This window comes from Alexandromys fortis, unplaced genomic scaffold (assembly GCF_014885135.2).
Source record: "Alexandromys fortis isolate MF-2015 unplaced genomic scaffold, M_Fortis_MF-2015_v1.1 scaffold_2_26212498_36691700, whole genome shotgun sequence".
Classification (NCBI taxonomy): domain Eukaryota; kingdom Metazoa; phylum Chordata; class Mammalia; order Rodentia; family Cricetidae; genus Alexandromys; species Alexandromys fortis.
Window position 1 is genome coordinate 6,602,131 of NW_026067931.1, and position 19,429 is coordinate 6,621,559.

General features: G+C 47.2%; 1 protein-coding gene across 4 annotated transcripts in view; it reads right to left on the bottom strand.

Moving 5' to 3' along the window:
- Positions 1 to 19,429, bottom strand: part of Mob3b (MOB kinase activator 3B) — a 166,657-nt gene that overhangs the window by 21,806 nt on the left and 125,422 nt on the right. For all 4 annotated transcript variants that reach the window (XM_050145442.1, XM_050145440.1, XM_050145439.1 and 1 more), the window contains exon 3: positions 11,017 to 11,219. In XM_050145442.1, coding sequence (XP_050001399.1) covers positions 11,017 to 11,219 — 203 coding nt within the window. The remainder of the gene's footprint in view (positions 1 to 11,016; positions 11,220 to 19,429) is intronic.

Genomic DNA, 19,429 nt, shown 5'->3' on the forward strand with positions numbered 1-19,429 from the left:
TGATAGTCCCTAGGTTAGGGACTCTCTGTAATCTTATCTTCATGTTTTTATTACAGTGGGGCAGACGACTGACGAGTGATGACCCAGAGTTATATTTCCATAAGTGAAACCTTTCCGCATGCAAGTCCCGAGTTGATATTCACTTGACACTTTTTCAAGCCAAGGAATCTAGTCTTATCTGGCTGGGAAATTTGAACCAGTGCCGATCACACAGAGAAGCCAGCATTTGGCAGGCTTGGGTATGGGCACTGAGCCACACCGCCTATCCCATCTTCATATAAATGTTGAAGATGATGAATTAATCCCTGCTGTGACTGACGTCTGCAGCAGTTCCCAACACCAAACAACACAGAAAAGGAAAAGAAAATAGAAAAGAAAAGAGAAGCAGTAACTGTTTGATGTCCCAGAAACCAATAGTACTCCTAATATTTTGAGCACTTCTCTGACAAGGGATTTGATGGAAGACCCAGGGAGAAATGCTGAGCACGTGGTTTTGAGTTTTATCTACAAACTGGAGAGAAGTAACTGAGCAAAAACAAACAGACCGTATTAGGAGCTTTGGAACTAAATGGAAACGGTTCCCTGCCGCAGCCTAGGGACAGTTCTGGGGACATCGGAAAGCCACTGTGTAGGGAGAGGGTAATAGCGTGCTGTAGGACGTTAGTCTTGAGGATAGAAGCTCCGAGTCAGTGATGCCGGACAGACTGCTTCACCGCTGGGACAGTCATGGCCGGAGTCACTGCACACATGTGACCTCGGATCTCTTGAAACGAGGGTGTTACGAGCAAGGATATTTATTTATTTATTTTGTATACAATATTCTGTCTGTGTGTATGCCTGCAGGCCAGAAGAGGGCACCAGACCCAATTACAGATGGATGTGAGCCACCATGTGGTTGCTGGGAATTGAACTCAGGACCTTTGGAAGAGCAGGCAATGCTCTTAACCTCTGAGCCATCTCTCCAGCCCACGAGCAAGGATTTATTTTTAACTCTTTCATTTAATTTGACTACTGTGGTGGTGACGACACCTAAAGAGCATTGCTCTTTAAAATCAGGAACTTCTAGCTCATCCTGGTTAGTTTCTATTGTCAACCTAACACATTTGAAAGTCACCCGGGAAGAGACAGTCTCAACTGAGACATAGTTCAGATCTGACTGGCCTGTGGCCCATGTTTATGAAGAGCTATCTTGATTAATAATTGACACAGGAGGGCCCAGTCCACTGTGGGCAGCACCATCCCTAGGCAGGTGGGCCTGGGCTGTATCAAAAAGCCAGCTAAGCATGAGCCAGGGAGTCACATTCTGGCATGGTCTGTTCCAGTTCTTGCTTTCCAGGTTCCTGTTTTGAATTCTTGCCCTGACTTCCCACAGAGCTGGACAGTGACTAGGAAGTATAAATGGAAATAAGCCCTTTTCGTCCTAAGTTGCTTTGGGGTCCGTGTTTTATCACAGCAAGAGAAAGGAAACCAGGGCAAGTTAGATGCATGATCCTAGTAGAGGCAGAGGCAGGAAGACCATGAGTTCTAGGTCAGACTGAAGTGTAGAGTGAGACTCTAACTGAAAAACACCAAGAAGCCAGCAAGCCCACCCTGAGATTTTCTTAAAGAATGAAGATATATCTTGTTCAATTATTACTCTGCGCTCGACTTGGTGGCTGACATGCGGCTGTCGGTTTGTTTGTTTGTTTATAAAGCTTATTAGCAGATATTCAGTAGAAGTTAGATCACATAAGACACTGGAGTTAGTATTCCACACAGGGTCTCCATGGAGATGTATACCCACAAATTGTTCTGTACCGAGCATGCATATTTGTGCATTAAAGAAAGCCGGCCAGCTCTGCAAACAGTTCCCTACTGTTCACCATGGAACCTCCACTTGGCATCCCTTAGATCGAGCAGCTTCTGCGAAATATACTTTGGGAGATGCTGCAATAGTCACAGTGGAACCGAGATGAAACCTCCTAGGTAGTTCCTAGGAGAAAGGGACCCTTGATTTTCAATATAAACCCGTTGATCCACGTTTACTGGGTGGTGTAGAATGTACCCTTTCCTAGTGCAAGGCAAAAGTAGTTGCTGACCCATTTCCCTCCAGAGAACAGTGGCAGTGGGACACGTGGTTCCAGACACTGCCAGGCTGCTATCATGAACCAAGTAGGCCTACAGACCTGGCAGATCACTGGCAGCTGGGAAGCAGAAGAAACCACAAGCTAAAACAGAAGTAGTTACAAAAATGTATTAGTGTTTTAAAATATATTTTATTTTATATTTTAAGCCAAAAGGTTAAATACGGAGAATGTGCTGTGATTAGATGTCATCCTCCATACCAAGGATGTGCTAATCTGAGATTTGAGGTACAGTGAATCAGGCCGGGTACGGCTCCCGCAGGTAAGAAAGGAAAATATAAAACACGAATCTGATTGACACTGGGGTAGAGGCAGCTTCCTTAGTCACTCCTGGTTTTATGTTTTGTTAATATTTGTTAATAGTAAAGAGGCTTAAGAATTAATGGCAAGGAAGAATAATGTCAGCAAATTTTTCCGTAGCTGTTGTCCATACACTTATGCTGAAATCTGATAAGGTTTGTGGAGGTCAAACCATGATTCGGATGAATTGTTTTCAACAAATCCCAGTTTGTTCTCTTTACAACTTGAAGTTGGAAAACAACAACAGAGGTCTTTTCAGAGCAAGTGGAGGAATCTGAACCTTTTATTTTCATTTAGTTTTAATTAACGTTAGTGGCCAGCCAGGAGAGAGGCCAACTCCATTCTTGGTCCTGGCACCGAGGCTGGGTGAAGCTTCGGTCTTTGGTGCTGAGGTCTTAATGGCATAAAGCTTGATTTTTTTTATTCTGATACATAAGTGATTCATGTTTGTAATAGAAGGCCTGGAAACCCTGAGGAGTTACGTATAAGAAAGCTCCTTCTGTAGTTCTACTAAGAGAAAACCACAGTTGCTGACTGGGGCCTACACTGATCGCTTCAGTACCGAGGCAGGGAAATCCCAGGTTTGCAGGGAAATCCCAGGTTTGCGGTCAGCCTAGGCTGCACAGCAAGACCCTGCCTCAAAACCAGAAACAAAAATCTCCCTCAAAGCCAAACCCAGGTCTTTCAAAGCAAATAACAACGAGAGAATCACTGCACTTCTTGCTGTATTGCCTTCTTCTTTATGGACATATGATTATTAGTGATTCCGGAGTACGGCTTCAGATCCTGTTTTCATTGTTGAATACTATGTGCTGGTAAGTCTTCAGTCGGCATCATTTCAACTCTAACAAAATAATTTAGGTTGTAAAATAAGTCAGACCACATCTCACCTTTGATTCGACTAAAAACAAAACAATGTGATACTTCCCCACCCCACCCCCAACCACCTACATTCTACAAACCGGAACCCAAAGCTCCTGGACATCAGTCTTTGCTCTAGCAAAGATGTGAGACTGATTCTACACAATGCAATTAGTTAACAATAATTCTTAGCTATTTTTCAAAGACACACTTGAATAACTCTGCCAAAGCTCCTAAAATGATCCCTGGCAGGCACTCTGGCTCACCTCGGGGTACTTAGGCTGCCGTGAACAGGCTGATGTTACCCATGTAGACAAACACACACTCTCCCCTGCATGAATCCATGGACACAGTGCATCATCTGAATTAGCAAAGTCTCATGAAGGCAGACTCAGCTTTTCTATGGGCCAAGCACATCTCTCTGTTGTCATGATGAACTTCCGGGCAGGAAGGCCTCTCTAAACAAAGAGGGAAGGTCATCTTGGACAAGAGATGCAAGCCTGGTGGGACACAATGCCAAAGATCAAAATCTCAGTCTATCAAGCCTGAGCCACTCTAGAGTTGATGTCCTTTGAAAATGGGGAAACTGAGACCCAGAGGCATTACAAGCCTCACCCAGGGTGGCACAAGTCATGAGGTAACACGAGAGTGGAAATTGTCTCTCTGCAGGCTGCAGCTCTTTCTTCTGCACTGGCTGTGTCCAAGGTTGAGCCATTCGGCTGAAAGTCCCGGAACCACCTGACACGCGGCTGTCTGGAGGCTTCTGCCCAGATGATGCTCGGAAAGAAAGGACCCTTTGAGAAGCCCCACAATGGCTCTTCACCACCAGCTATTCAGGCAGCGCTTGGCTCGCGCAAAAGGCTCTGCTGCTCTTCACTCTGCTGACCTGATCTTGTGTTGCAGGTCAACCTTGGTTACCAGACCCAGCCAGGCTTCTCCAGGGGGAGTGCAAGCTTGACCTGGCCACCTCCTAGGGGAACAGGGTCAGTCCCTGAGTGGGTTCCCATGAGACCCACTTCATGAGACAAGGCTTTCTACAACTTTGGTCCTTACCTTATTTTTTAAAGCTCCCATGTTAAAACGGTAGTTTGGGTGCTGAAAACTACGAACAGTCGTTAGGTAACAGGTATCGACATAATGAGGACGGACTGAGCCATGAGCCTTGGTGTAACTCAATGTCAGTAATGAGGGATGGTGAAGCATGGGACCACATGCTCTCCTGTCTGAGGTAAAGGGTGAAGAGATGAAATAATACATATAATAGCTCGGCAGAGGGGCTGGTGAGATGACCCAGAAGGTGGAGGTACCTGCTACCAAGCCTGCCATCCTGAGTTCGATCTCCGAACCCCAGATCGTCGAAGGAGAGAACCAGCTTCTGCCAACCAAGCTGTCCTGCAGCCTCCCCATGGGCCCTCTCCGGTCCCATCCTGTCAGACCCACAGAAGGTGTGCTTTAGCAAAATCTTCAGCTGACTCCTGTATACAAAGGAGTCTGAAACCAAGTCCTCATTTCAACAATTATTGTAATTCAGGCAGCCAGGATCAGGCTCATAGACACCCATTTCAAAACACCACCCCGGGTACGGTGCAAGTGGTGTGTGAACCACCCTCCTGATAACTGGAGATCTCCTGGCCCCAGCAGCTGGAGTAACCTTTGCTTTTATGGCCTGCACCTCCAGGAGGCGTTTTTAACATCAGAGATAAGGAGTCCCAGTGAATGACCTGGAGGTCATTCAGGGGTCAGCAGGCACATTGGGATGAACTAACCCCCTCCTGCCTGTCACCAGCCTCTCACAGGAGCCCCGTCAGCTCTTCAGTCACAGTTAGCACAGCGCTAACAGCCCTCTTTGAGTTTGCTTTTGTCTTTAGTGAAAGGCCATCAAAATCCTGTGCTCAGCTCTTCTTGCTCGCTAATGATAATTCTGATTAGATCAATTCTATCAGCTGACTCCCAGGGCAGCCAGGGCCAACGACAACCTCCTTATCCAATCAAGGCCTGGCCCGTTTCCCAATTACCAGCACCATTTAAGCCTCCTCTCCCACAACTGTGAACTTGCTTGAATTCGGTCATCTTCAGATGAGAAATGGATTATTATCTTGTCATCCCGCCAGCCATCCCCTCCCTGCTGGACAGCAAGCAGGATGGCATGTGTTTCTCTGGGTTCCCAGGCTGCTGGCTGGCTGAGAGGCTAGGTTAGGTCTCAGCTGGGGCTGTCAGGCAAGCTCTGGAGGCGGAAAGTCCTAATGGCCTTCCCTAGTCTGGCCAGGGCGACCTCTTCACAGTGTCAAAATTCCAAATTGATTTCCTACTCAGAGCCAGACCGGATGAACAGTTGTCCCAGTTTGCTGCAGACCAAGGTTTTCCCAGGACTTCCAGCGCTCGGATAGAGAGGGCCGGCTACCTGGCGTCTGGGGCACCAGGACACTGAGGCGGGATGAGAGCATTCAACGTTTCCCAGGTGAGTTCAGCTGTAATCTGGGCAGAGAATGTCGAGGTGCTGTAGCCCCATTTTATTCTGTCAGGTCTATAGTTTAAACACACCCCTGCATGGCTCTGCATCTTAATTTGCTTTTATTCTCTATTATAAATCAGTCAGGATGAAGCTTTAGTCCCCATAAATGTGTTAAGTGGCAATTATGACATAAGGTGGTACCAGGGAGGAATGGCTATATGTAATCTTTCGTAACAGAGGCACCTCATCCTTAAACGGCTCTTCCCAAATTACAGACAAAAACCAAAAAACATTTCACGTATTTATTATGTACCAAGCATGGGCAATTCAGGACTATATTTTATTTAGTAGCTGTCCTCACAGGACTGACAACCCAAGGGAGATACAGACACAAAGACAGCTAACTATGTTTGCTCTGAGGCTACCTAAGGAGCCACTAGGATGGATGAAAAGTCACGAGAATCAGGGAAGGGAGGAGCGGGGTTGTTCTACTTACTGAGTACTAATTACTGTAAATCCATTACCTGACTTAATAGCTAACATTTCTTAAGTACTGACTCTGTGTGCCTGATCTTTTAATTTTTGTAATTCCTTTATGGTGACTCCGTGAATGAGGAAAATGATGGTTTCAAAAACTGAGTGTCGGCCGGGCGGTGGTGGCGCAAGCCTTTAATCCCAGCACTCGGGAGGCAGAGGCAGGAGGATCTCTGAGTTCGAGGCCAGCCTGGTCTACAGAGCTAGTTCCAGGACAGGAACCAAAAGCTACGGAGAAACCCTGTCTCGAAAATCCAAAAAAAAAAAAAAAAAAAAAAAAAAATGAGTGTCTTGTTAAAGGTTGGTTACAAGTTAGTAAGCGAAGGTTTGGGGTTCGAGCCCTGGGGTTGGGTCTTATGCTGGCTGTGTGTGATTCTGAGTGTCCTACCCTTGTGAGGTCCTGGACCCTCCACAGAAGCCATGTGCTAGAAGCTCAGCTGGCACTGCTCCAGTGCAACCGGCTGACCCTTGACACGAAAGGCTGTGCCCATACATGGGAGATGAGAAGACCCAGGTGAGGCTCCAAGATTCCCCCTGTGAAATGCTAAGCCTGACTCCAGCAATGGCCCACTGACGGTGGAGGACTTCTGGGAACGCTGCTGTTTTGAGGGAAATTGGCTGAACAAATGCTGTCCTTTGACCTCTTGCTGCACTACACTCTGAAGAATGCACGACCAGAATTTGAAGACAAAGTCCTGGTTATTCATCTTCTGGGGATGCAGAAGATACTCGTGATTGCATATTTTCTAGGCTTTGTTGTAAGTGTCCCCCATCTCTTTTATATAAACCATAATATCTCAACAATTTGCTTTGAACATATAGAGTAGCTGAACTATCCAAAATAAAAATACAAGGATTTGGGGTCAGTGAGATGTTTCCATGAGTACAGGCCTCTGCCACCAAGCTAGATGTCCTGATCCTGGGAGCCATGATGAAAGGAGAGAACTGACTGCCACGGTTGTTCTCTGCCTCCACATATGTGTGCACGTGTGTGCAGCTGCGTGTACAAACACTAGCACACGTCTAAACACGAGCACACTCCCCCACAATAAATAAGTGTAAGAAAATACTGTACTAACTGAAGTGTATTGATTTGGTATGCTAACTCTGATTATAATATGCACTTTGCAATTCTGCAACATTAGACGTAGAGCCAGGTAATTCCAGCAACATCAACGAACACAATGCCATCAGTGCCAACCCACGGGTTTAACACTCTTAGTGATCTGCCCAGCAATTGAGCCTGGCACCATATAGTTGTTGTGGGTTCTTAAGATTATTGTATTCTATGTGCATGGGTACTTCCCCTGCATATATGTCTGTGCACCGTGTGTATATTTAGTGCCCACAAAAGCCAGAAGAGGTTGTCGAATTTCCCAGAACTGGTGTTGCAGACAGCTGTGAACTGCCCCTCGAAGGTGCTAGAAATCAAACCCGGTCCTCTGGAAGAGCGGCCAGGGCTCTAACAGCAGAGTCACCTCGCCAGCCCCCGTTGTTGCTATTTTGGGAACAGGTTCTCTCTACAGTGCCTTGATTGGCCTGGAACTGACCATGTAGACTCAGAATTGCAGCAATCCTCCTGAGGATACGTCTCGAGTGTTGGGATTACAGGTATGCATCACCACACCTGGCCATCACGTGATCACTAGACTCATAAACATTCACAGTATCCAGTCCTGTGATTTACAGGTTTGAGTTTGTATAAACACATAATTTCACATAATTTTTTAAAGACTACTTACTACTGCCTCTTATTACAATTAAACTCCCTGTCGCAATGACCAACAGAAAGATAAATGTGGGAAGAAAACAATTTTAAGTACGTGTTAAAGAAGTACAAACTTGGGGGGGGGCACCCACTACTTCTCTTGTCACTTCTACTACTAACAACTCCCAGTGAGGACAATCATGTTTTTTCTCCCAGGTCCCCAAACAAGTTCTTTCTAGAATACTGACTTGTTCAGAGTCTGGCTGGGAGGCTGCAAGGCGGCTCCTGGCACTACCAGGTTCTCCGGCTCCTGGGGCCTTTCTTCAGGAACAGAATACAACGGAGAGAATTTAGACGGCAGAGAAAGGCTTTCTCTCCTTGCTGATTTTCCCCACAGTAGCCTTTATGCTTCTGTGCACAAGGGAGACCTTGACGCTCAGCCCTGTGACGCTCAGCCCTGTGACGCTCAGCCCTGTCCATCTAACGTCTGTCTGTTAACTCAGCAACACCGAAGGGTGTCTAGCAGCACTCTTACTTCTGGTGGCCTCTGGGGACTTGTTCCTATCTACCTAGGTGTCATCCCATTGGGACCTCGACTCTGTGGCCCAGCCGCAGCTGCTTTTGTGTCTCTTTACTCACAAGCCCCTCTCTTTCCACGTCCTTGACATTTTCTGAGATTAGCTTTATCAACGGTTTCCAGTGCTCACACTCCCGAGTTGTTTGCACAACCTTTTACTCCCGGGCTGGTTATTTACGCCCAGCAGTCTCGATACTGAACAAACTAGCAAACCCACCACCAATGCCTTTAGCCTTATTTTCACAGGAGTCCTACAGCGATGCTCAGAGATCACTTGGTGGCTGTCCCAAAAGCTTCCTGAGAACCCAATGGAAAGAAAGTGAAGACGACCACCTATTCTTTAACCAATTAACCAACAACGTGAGGGACATCTCAACTGCATGCAAAGTAAACGGTTTGGTGTGTATTCCGGGGTGTAATTCTAGACCATGAATTAGACTCCTAGTTCATAACAGAAGATCCACCACCATTTTCTTTACTAGATATAGATATACCACATGTAGAGCTAATATGTCGCTCATTTTTAATCTTTATTTTATTTTTGCATTTTGCTTCTTTAATCCCTGGGATCTTGATGACCTCAAGAGGGACCCCCCCACCCCCTCCCACTAGTTAATACCTGAGAAAGCAAACTGTTGACTCACAGTTGTGTACGTACACACGTACACGTACACACACACACACACACACACACACACACACAGCCAATATAAACCAGCCAGTCTAGAGCCCACAGCCAAGCACCGCCCACATCAGGCTGTCAGACCAATGACTGCAGGACAAGTAACAGGTGCGGCCTGCATGCCGAGGCTGCTGAGATCCTTCAAATGAGTATACCTCACACCTGTTTGTCTGCCCGCTCTGGCTCCTCCCCATCTGCTGCTTCCCCGCACAGTTGGGCTCAGCTCTTATTAGGAGGCTATGTGAATATAACACAGTATCTTTCTGGGCATAGTCATGTGAGCTGTTGATCTCAGATACCCAAATAATAATAAAACATCACTTCAATTGTGCAGACAAAGAAAGAGGGGAAAGAGGAGAGCAGACACCTGGGCTCTTTTGGTCAACATTCAAAAAGACTCGGATAAAGCTTGTTTTGCCAACTATATTTAGCAAAGCTACATTTTTAACTCTCTCAAGGAAAAAAAAAACATGATTTTAATATAAAGCAATGTATCCTACTGGGTAGGGAGGGACTCACTAGTGTCACTGGGGCTACCTGTGAGACCAGCATCCACATTAAAGTGAACCTATCACAAAGGTTTCGAAGGTCCTTGATCTCGATCACATGCTAAAGCCAAGGGCGAAAGATACTTTTGAAGAAAGTAAACACAGGGCACAGAGGGACAGCTCAGTGGTTAAAAGCACCTGTTGCTCTTTCAGGACTCAGGTTGGATTCCCAGCACCCACGTGGCAACTCACAACCACCTGTAACTCCAGTTCCGGGGGATTTGCAACCCTTCTCTGGCCTCCACAGGCAGGCACTCCATGCACACACGGTGCGCAAGTATATATGCAAGCGAAACACGCATACACAAAACAAAAATAAATCTCTTTTAAAAACAATAGAATGAAAGCAGATTCCACTCATCCGTATTACAAAGCTAGCTTAATCTCAAATGTTCTTAATCGCAAATGATCTACCTACGATGGCTTCACCCCAGGGAAATTGGGATGAGTAAATTCCCTATGACACAGAACTCTTCCTTAGGACTGGCTTCTATCGGTGTCTGACTTTGTGTGCCCAGCAGCCGACAGGCAGCGGGTGTTCAGTGCTCATTTACTGACTAAAGAAAGTAATGTTTCTGAGCATCACTGTCACTAGTAGTGACAGACCAAAGAAGTGGCTCAGTCGGGTGGTGGTAGTACACGCCTTTAATCCTAGCACTTGGGAGGAGGCAGAGACAGGCGAATCTATGAGTTCGAGGATAGCCTGGTCTACAGCTCAAGAGTTCCAGGACAGCCAGGGCTACATAGAGAGACCTTGCCTTGAAAAACCAAAAACCAGGGGGTTTGAGAGATAGCTTAGCAGATAGTTAAAAGCACTGGCTACTCTTCAAGAGGTCCTAAGTTCAATTCCCAGCAACCACATAGTGGCTCACAAGCATCTGTAATGAGATCTGACGCCCTCTTCTGGCCTACAGGTATACATGCAGACAGAACACTGTATACATAATGAATACATAAATCTTAAAACAAACAAACCAAAAACCAAAAGAAAATTAAAGTGTCTCTATGATTTTAGAGTTGAGTATTAAATCTAGCTTCCTTGGCCCAAATCATTATATAGGAATAATATCAACACATTATCACCTCCTGGAGAGCAACTTCCGACATTTACGTGGTTGCAATAGACATTTTGATGCACCCTGGCTCTTTGCTGGTTACTGAATGCTGTCTAATTCTGCAACTCCCTCCTATCCCCCCCCCCTCCGCTTTCCGTAGCTTCCGAGACACTTACCAAGGGCTCTAGCTCTTTGCGGTCTATGAGGTTCATTTCCGTGACGAAGTAATAGAAATGTTTGTAGCAGGTGTTGACATGCGCCTCTGCCCCCATCACAATGACCCGGTCAAAGTGGTGGATGTAGACGTGGACGAAGACCCGAAACAGACGGCACAGGATCTTCTTGCAGATCTGAAGGAAGTTCTTTGGGAAGGGCACCCCTAGAGGAACAGAAAGATGTATGAAGACACTAGGAAGGGTCTTTTCTTTTCTTTCTTTTTTTTTTTCTTTTTTTTTTTTTTGGTTTTTCGAGACAGGGTTTCTCTGTGGTTTTGGAGCCTGTCCTGGAACTAGCTCTTGTAGACCAGGCTGGTCTCGAACTCACAGAGATCCGCCTGCCTCTGCCTCCCGAGTGCTGGGATTAAAGGCGTGCGCCACCACCACCCGGCTAGGAAGGGTCTTTTCGACCCTTATTTCCAAGAGGAGAAAAATGGTGGCTGGGGGCGGGGATGCTGCAGTGGAGAGGCAGAACTGGTACTCTGTACCACCAGAGAGGACCCAAGGGAAAAAGGACGGTACCTGATTAAAGAGCACTGTCCACTTTCAAGCACAAGGGGCTGGCTGCTCAACTCCAGTCACCGGTGGCCAGAGGAGGATGAAGGCTCACTTGGGATTTTTCAAGGTAATTTCAGAAGTCTGGAGTTTTATGTAAACCTGTTGCCTTTTAAGATGGCTAACAATTCATCTGAAGTTCTGAAAATTCCTGCCGCTAAAACAAAACATCTACCACTAGACGCACCCCACAAAGCTGCCCATTTACAAATTTCCATTCAAAGTGTTTCCCTTCCAAGATGTTGTTCCCAAGGTGGACAATTCACAGACGGTGCGCCCCCCACTCCCTCCCTCCATCTCTTTGAGGGGCTATGTTTTCGCGATGCAGAGAGAGCAGGTAGCTGGAAGAGGCCCTCAAATCCCACAGTCAGCTGGGTGAAGGCGGCGAGCAGCAAACTGGCACCTCCCCTCTCCCTCTGAAAGCTCCGCACACTCTTGCTGTTTACTCTGCCTTTAGTAGGAACCCAGCTGTAATGGACTTCAAAGTCAAACAGACTTTGCTTGAATTCCTACTCGCCCTCCTTTTCCAGCTCTATGACCAGGGCCAGTTATTTAACCTTTGGTTTCTCAGCTCTAAAGCAAGGCTTTTCTTGCTCTGCAGTGGGGAGGGTGTCACAGTGTGTAAGATTGTCCTACAGTGCCTAGAATATAGCAGGAGCTCACAAAGGGGGATGACCCCATCCCTCTGCATCCAGTCACTGTTATGAGGAAAATTTCCTTGTCCAGAAAGGACAGGTGAGATCACCAGCTTCCAGATCACTGTAGAGCTTTATCATATGGATGCCCCAGGTCCTCAGAAGCCTGGAGTCTTGCTGTTCTTACTCTACAGGAACCAGGGGCAGTTATCTGCCATGAGAGGTCTGTCAGGGGACTCTCCTGGTATCCTCATCCCTCCAGGGCAGAACAGGAGAGACAGAATCTGTCTGGCAGCTGGTTGTGATGGAATCTGCCTCTCCAGGTCCCTGTGTGGATACCAGCTCTTCTTGAAAGTCAACGCACTGAACAAACTCAGGGAGAATGTGGGTGCAGCGTGGTGGCTGAACGATGTGGCAACAGGTGCTAGGATCCAGGGATGAAACAAACCCAGGGCAAAGACGGGGTGGGGGCAGCTACTTGAGTTTTAGAGCTTTCCCGGGTGAAATAGGGCCACTAAACTGCCACTGAATACCAAGAGAGAGAGCCCAGAATCTTTCAAAGAGTGCCCTACAGCTATGACTGGACTTCCTCTAAGACAAGTGAGGGAAGCTGCAGGAGACTGAATAAGCCATCATTCCCTGTAAGGTAGTTTAATCATTCCCATTTCACAGATGAGTAACACAGAGGCTCTGAAGTATGGGCTATAGTTCCACACAACAGGGTGGCTGGGATCTCAAATTGGCCAAATTCTAAAACCCAAAGTACAGGTAGGTACCTTTGCAGTTTGACTTGCATTGAGACCTGTAGTAGACATAGCACTCAACGGCCCAGCATAATGAAGAATCTGAAATTTACTCTTCAACAGCACAGGGGCACAAACAAGCAAACAAGGCGATGGAGAGGGCAGGGCAGGGAGAAAGAAGTCCACGGCATCAGGAGATGCCATCCCAGGAACAGGTCAGCAATGGATACTTAGTTGCCAATGGGGAGGGGTGGTTTTGGAAGAATGGAGAACTTTGTAATGTAGACCAAGTTTGTCTAGCCTGTAGGGTAGGAAGAAAGAACTTGAGATTCCTTTTTCTTAATCATTAACTACGCTGCATATTTTCCATAAGCTTTTCATGTGTATGTCTTGCCTAGGGACTAGTTCTACAAACGGTGGAAGTATTTCATACTTCGGTTCTACTTTTTAAAGTCTCTGGCACAAGGGAGGCAGGGAATGTATCAACCAAAACAGATCAAGAAAGAATAATGGTCTTATTTCAGTAATACGTGAATTCAGCACTTCCTGTTTTAGAGAGGGGAAGGCCCACAGCAGAGATGGGAGCTTTTTTTGCCAGTCATGGTATAGTTTTGACATGGGATGCTGCGTGCTGTTTCTGAAAGAAGGGAGAACTTTGTAATGAAGAACACTGTCAAGCCTGTAGGGGAGAAAGAAAGAATTTGAAATTCCCTTTTTTTTTTTTGAAATTCCCTTTTCTTAATCATTAACTCTATTATTCTTTCGATCAAGGTTTCCAGCTGGTAAAAGAAAACTTCAGTCACTGCACTCAATCAGAAAGGTATATTGACAGTGTTCACCAACAGTCTCCACTGCAGCAGAAGCATATCTTAGGACAGTGTTCGCCAGCAGTCTCCGCTGCAGCAGACGCATGTCTTAGGACAGTGCTCACCAGCAGTCTCCGCTGCAGCAGATGCATGTCTTAGGACAGTGCTCAACAGCAGTCACCACTGCAGCAGATGCATGTCTTAGGACAGAGATCACCAGCAGTATCCACTGCAGCAGATGCATGTCTTAGGACAGTGCTCAACAGCAGTCACCACTGCAGCAGATGCATGTCTAAGGACAGTGCTCACCAGCAGTCTCCGCTGCAGCAGCCGCATGTCTTAAAGGTTTGGAGTTAAACTCTGACTTTATGATAACCCAGCCAAGTGTGTGACAATCATTCTGAACAGGTAGATAAGAATTGAGATAGAAAATGAGAAAGATGGCTGGCAGATCTCTCGGTGACTTACAGCTGATAGCTAAGTCTATCTCACATCCTGTGACCCTCAGATTAAAGCCGGGAAATTTTAGGATTCCAAAAAGAGAACATACTCAGATGAGTGACCTACAAAGAAATGACAGACAAAAACCCAGCACTTGGATGACCTTGGGTCCTGTGATGGATGACCCTGGGTCATGTGGTGTGCCGTGGCCTTCACAAATGGACCAGTACTGAAGCAGAATTAGTGAACCTAAAGTAGGGCTAGGATGAACTCAGATTCCAGAAAGAGAGGAAGAAACAAGTCTGGGCAGAGTTCCAGCAGGACTCTGTTCCAGGCTGGGAAGGAGGCAGGCAGGCCAGGGAACTAGAGCAAGAGTGAGGTGGGTCTAAGGGCTGGGTGCTGACAAGACAGCTCTGCAGCCCTGGCTGCTGATCCAGAGGTCTTGGTACTCTGTCAGGAGCCAGCATCCAAACGAAGCCCTGCTGCGTTTATGAATTGTCTAACCACAACGTCTGATCTCCAGGCCACATTCAGCGAGAGAGCTAAACCTAGCACAGATTGTAACTTCTCAGGGGCCTCTGTGTGCAGACTTCCCTTTCATCTCCGACTTAGTAAATCTCTTTTCTCCCAAAGAAAATTAAATAAAAATTCCAGGAAATTCTGAGTTTTAACCCATTTTTTTCTTGCTTGCTTTTTCTTTCCTCTACCCTCCCGGCTACTAGAGCCTCAAATGCCCATGAAGAGTTCCTTTTCAGACTCTTCTAAAGAAAAACAAATCGTGGCTTGTGTGATCCCTCTTTTATAGATGAGAGAGAGAGAGAGAGAGAGAGAGAGAGAGAGAGAGAGAGAGAGAGAAGGAGAGAGCGCTTCAGAGAAGACAAAAGACTGACAAAGGGTTCAAAGCTGGACAAGACCTAAAGGGGCAGTTTCAGAGCTTTGAGATGTTCATTCTTTCCCCTGGTGAGAAAAGTCAACGCTTGGCAGCGAGGCTGTGGCTGTGGTCAGCGGTGGGCTGAAACCTGGGCTCTGGAGGAACAGAGCAGGAGAACCTGTCTCTGCAGACTTTAGAGAACTCTCTCCAAATACCATAAGTTCCACAAGCAACCTGTTGATTCCTCAGCCCTTGTAGACACCTAGACAATGACTGTTCTTCCTTACGGCATCTGCTCTCTTTCTCCTGAGGTCTTCTTGTGCAGGTCACAGACCATAGCACAGTTATTAAGAATCCTGCTTTGGGACTATGCCTTACATAAAGACAGGGGCTGTGTCAGTCTCCCCCACAGATGATTCATTATTGCCCAGCATAGAGCCTGGGCAGGATGGCTATGAACAAGCTGTTTAGATTTCTCTCCGGACAGGGTGGAGCTCCTCTGTCATACCTGACAGTGGTGTCAAAGCTTGGAAAGGGACAGGACCAACTCAGGGCTTCCAGAGCTACCAGGACTTGAGACGAAAGGGGTCTGAACTCAAGTGTGCAAATTCTAAAAGACCATTGCTTTCCACCCTGCTGGGAACCTTCAGGAAGTTCTCACAGCTCCTTTGATCCCATCCAAATGGCAGGATCAAAGAAGCAGACTTGATAGAAGATGAAGGTGGAATACGGTACGGTAGCCTGACTTTTATTTACTTCTCCGAACCTAAGTGTCAGGGCTAGGGCACTGGCTCAACATCTGGCTTGGACATGGGTCGTAGCTGCGTCCTATTCCAGCTGTGGAATCTTCCTGTGCTCACCCCGGGGCAGGCTGCTATTCTAACTCCCGGGAGACTCAGTATCCTTAGCAGAGGGATGTGGTTGAAGCTCAGAGCAGGCAGACACAGAGCAGGCTCACGGTGATGGTGTCAGGTGGTCCTACTGCTATAGCCAACTCCTCCTTGTCACAGTTCAGATGCTATCAAGGGAGGCAAATGAACCAGGACAGGTGAAGATGCTCTTTCCCCAACAACAGGAGACGTATGTGTTTTTCTGAGAGCTTTTTCTGAAAAGCCAATTTGGAAGAAAACTGATAGGGGGGCGCACCATGCGAACTGCCCAAGGAGCTTGTCATGAAACCTGATGCCCCAGTTGAGCCTTCTGGGACCCCAATCTCATGTCAGTCACAACTAGAAATGTCCACCTTTCTCCTCGAAGCCACCATGCAGGTTTGAGGGCATTTGTGCTGTCCTTTTTGTCTTTGGAGTCAAGCAATAGGAGTGTGCATATGAAAATCCCTCCACAAGTCATAAAAATCACTCATTCTTAATAGCTCACGAAGAAAAACAATATCCCTCACACGTGAGAAAAGAAAAAAGACTTCTTCTGGCAGCAGCACTGAGAACACACCATTTCCAGAATTCTTGCCAGACACAATGCCGTTGGATCACGAGGAGGAGGAGAAACGAGCACAGATGTTTCTGAAGACTTTGCATCCCCTCCTCTTTGTTTACTCGCTTGCTCTTCCCACCCAGCCACATTGCCCATTCTCATCGGCAGAAGCCGCCCGTTCTCCAGGCTGCTCAGGCGCACGCACGCACGCACGCACGCACGCACGCACGCACGCACGCACGCACGCACGCACGCAGCTGCAGGGACGGAGCTCTCTGAGCAGATGTTTTGTATTATCTCAATGTGCGCCTCGAGAAAGTGTCTGTTCGCTCTGCCAAAGAAAACAATTGCGTGGAGCAGGACTTTGTTCCTCTGCCTAAAAAGAAAAAAAAAAAAAGTCCCCAAACGAGCTGACAGCTGCAAATGGTTAGAAAGAAACCGGCCACCCCTCGACTCTTCACGTCCCTTTCTCTCCCCTTCCCCAGCCTCTTTGTGTTGTCCTCTGGTCTCTCACAGTGGTGGGAGCCAAAGAAAGGGGAAGATTAACATGTGATTATATGTTTGAAACAGATTATTAATTCGTTCAGACATGCTATTTGCCAGGCATAGAAAGTACTGTTTCGGTCGCACAAAGGAGCAACTGTAAACACAGTACGCATCTTCCGCATCTCCAGCACCACTACCCAGCTACCGCAGGTTGCCCCTCACCCACACACGTCTCCTGGACGGTTGCCTCTGTTCTCGGCCTCGGCTGTCACAGTACGGACACACACTGGGGAAGATCCCAGAAAACTGAAGCACAGTATTCCTTATGGATGGACACTAGAAGTGATCAAGAAGAAATAAAGGAAAGAGGGAGGCAGGCAGGCAGGCTATCCCTCGGTAGCTTGGGAAAGGAATGGTGGCCTAGGAATGTGATCTCAGCACGCAAAAGGTGTCAAGACCTTCTCTTGGATGTGATATTTGAGCACCCTCACAAATAAAAGATCCTTTATTCACCAGGAGAGTCTTCCATTTAGTGCATCATCAATGCCACATCTTGTCTGGGCGGTTTCCATTTCTAAACCCCTCGGCCTTCCCCCCAGCTCATGCCACCAGCATTGCTACCTGCAGCACCTCCTGCAAGGTGCATGCAGCTCCCCTCTCAGGCCCCCTTATTTTATTAGCGCAGCTCTCTCTCCGCCTGGCAGGTGGGAAACCTTCCTAACGGGCAAACCGGACCAAGACCTCTGTCCGTACAGAACTCTAAGGCCACTAGCTTCCTGCCTCCAGGGTGAAACCAAAGCTATTAAACGTGATTTTACACACATGCACCTCTCTATCTGCAGAGAGTCATCTCTGGATCTTACAGCCTGCAGCTCTACTGCAACCATTAGGAGCCGAGATTCTTCCGCTTGCGTCCGACTCCAGGCTTAGCTGGATTTCTTGCCACATACCAGAGTTTTGGTTTTGGGGCTTTATGTTTTCTTTTGAAGACAATTAGCTTTATATCTACATGTCTGCTTGCATGTCAGTACGTACAGCACAAGCATGCCTGTTATCCATGGGGGCTAACAGAAGGCAGTGGGATCCTCTGGGAATGGAGATGACAGAAGGTGGCCAGTTGCCATCGGAAAAGCCAGGAACCGAACCTGAGACATCTTGCAAGAACATCAAATGCCATTAACCACTGAGCCATCTCTTCACCAGCAGCCCCCTGCAAAAATAGGTTTTTAAAAATTGAATGATGTGTATTCACGGTGGAGAGCGCACTAGAGAGCAGTGTCTGAGGAGTGCCATCGAGCTGGAGTTATAGGAAGCCGCGAGCCACCTCACGTAGGTGCTGAGACTCACAACCGTTCTGTGTATGAACAGCACAGGCTCTTCACCTGTGAGCCAGTTCTGCAGTGCCCTGCGGACTTTTGTCTGGCTAACTCCCATTTGCTATACAAACTTCAACTAAAGTATTATTCCCTCCAGAATGTTCTCCCGGCTCACCCCACCCTCAGTCTAGTTGCCTCGCACCCTGTATTTCTCCCATGTTGGTACTTAACACAGTATCTTACATTGTCCCCACCCCCCACCTTTGGTTGCTCTTTCCCCTAGAAGACTACAGAGTTTGTAGCATCAGAGAATGTATCTGTTCACAGTTACATCCCTGTCAGCTACTGTAGCCAGCGTACGATGGTTCTCAGGAAGCATTCATTGAGGAAATACAAGTTACAATCCTCCTCACCTGGGGGTGAGTCTTCACTGCCCCCGAATGATAATATTAGCAGGGGGTGGTGACAATAAGATCAGGAGAGAGGCAATTTCATAAATGGTCTTAGCCCCTCCCTAACCACCCTGGTGTAGCCAGGCATGGCGGTGCATGCCTTTAATGCCAGGCAGAGGCAGGCACATCTCTGAGTTCGAGGCCAGCCTGGTTTACCAAGTGAGTTCCAGGACAACTAGGGCTACATAGAAAAACCCCGTCTCAAAAACAAAACAAAACAAAACAAAACAAAACAAAACAAAAAAAAAAACGGAAAGAAATCCTTATGTGACGTCATAGCACACCGCTCTGTGAACTAGGCTCTCATCAGGTCGGCAAGCGCAGTGCCAGGTTGGACTTCCCAGCCTCTAGAACTGTGAAAACGGAGACATGTTTCCTAGCCCCAGTTTCAGGTACCTTTGCTACTGCAGCCTGAGTGGTGAATGAGTAAAACAAGCGAACGAGAGGGCGCATAAGCGGGAGTGATAGACAGGTAATGAACGCTTAGTTCTGCAACTCCCAGCTCCGGCCCTCATGTCACAGCCCGAGAATTACCACTAATGAAAAAGCCCCTGGAAACTGCCACAGACGTACGCTGACCTGCAGTGAAAACTAATCCACATTTCTCGCTCAGTAGCTTGGAGAAGTGTTATCTCTCA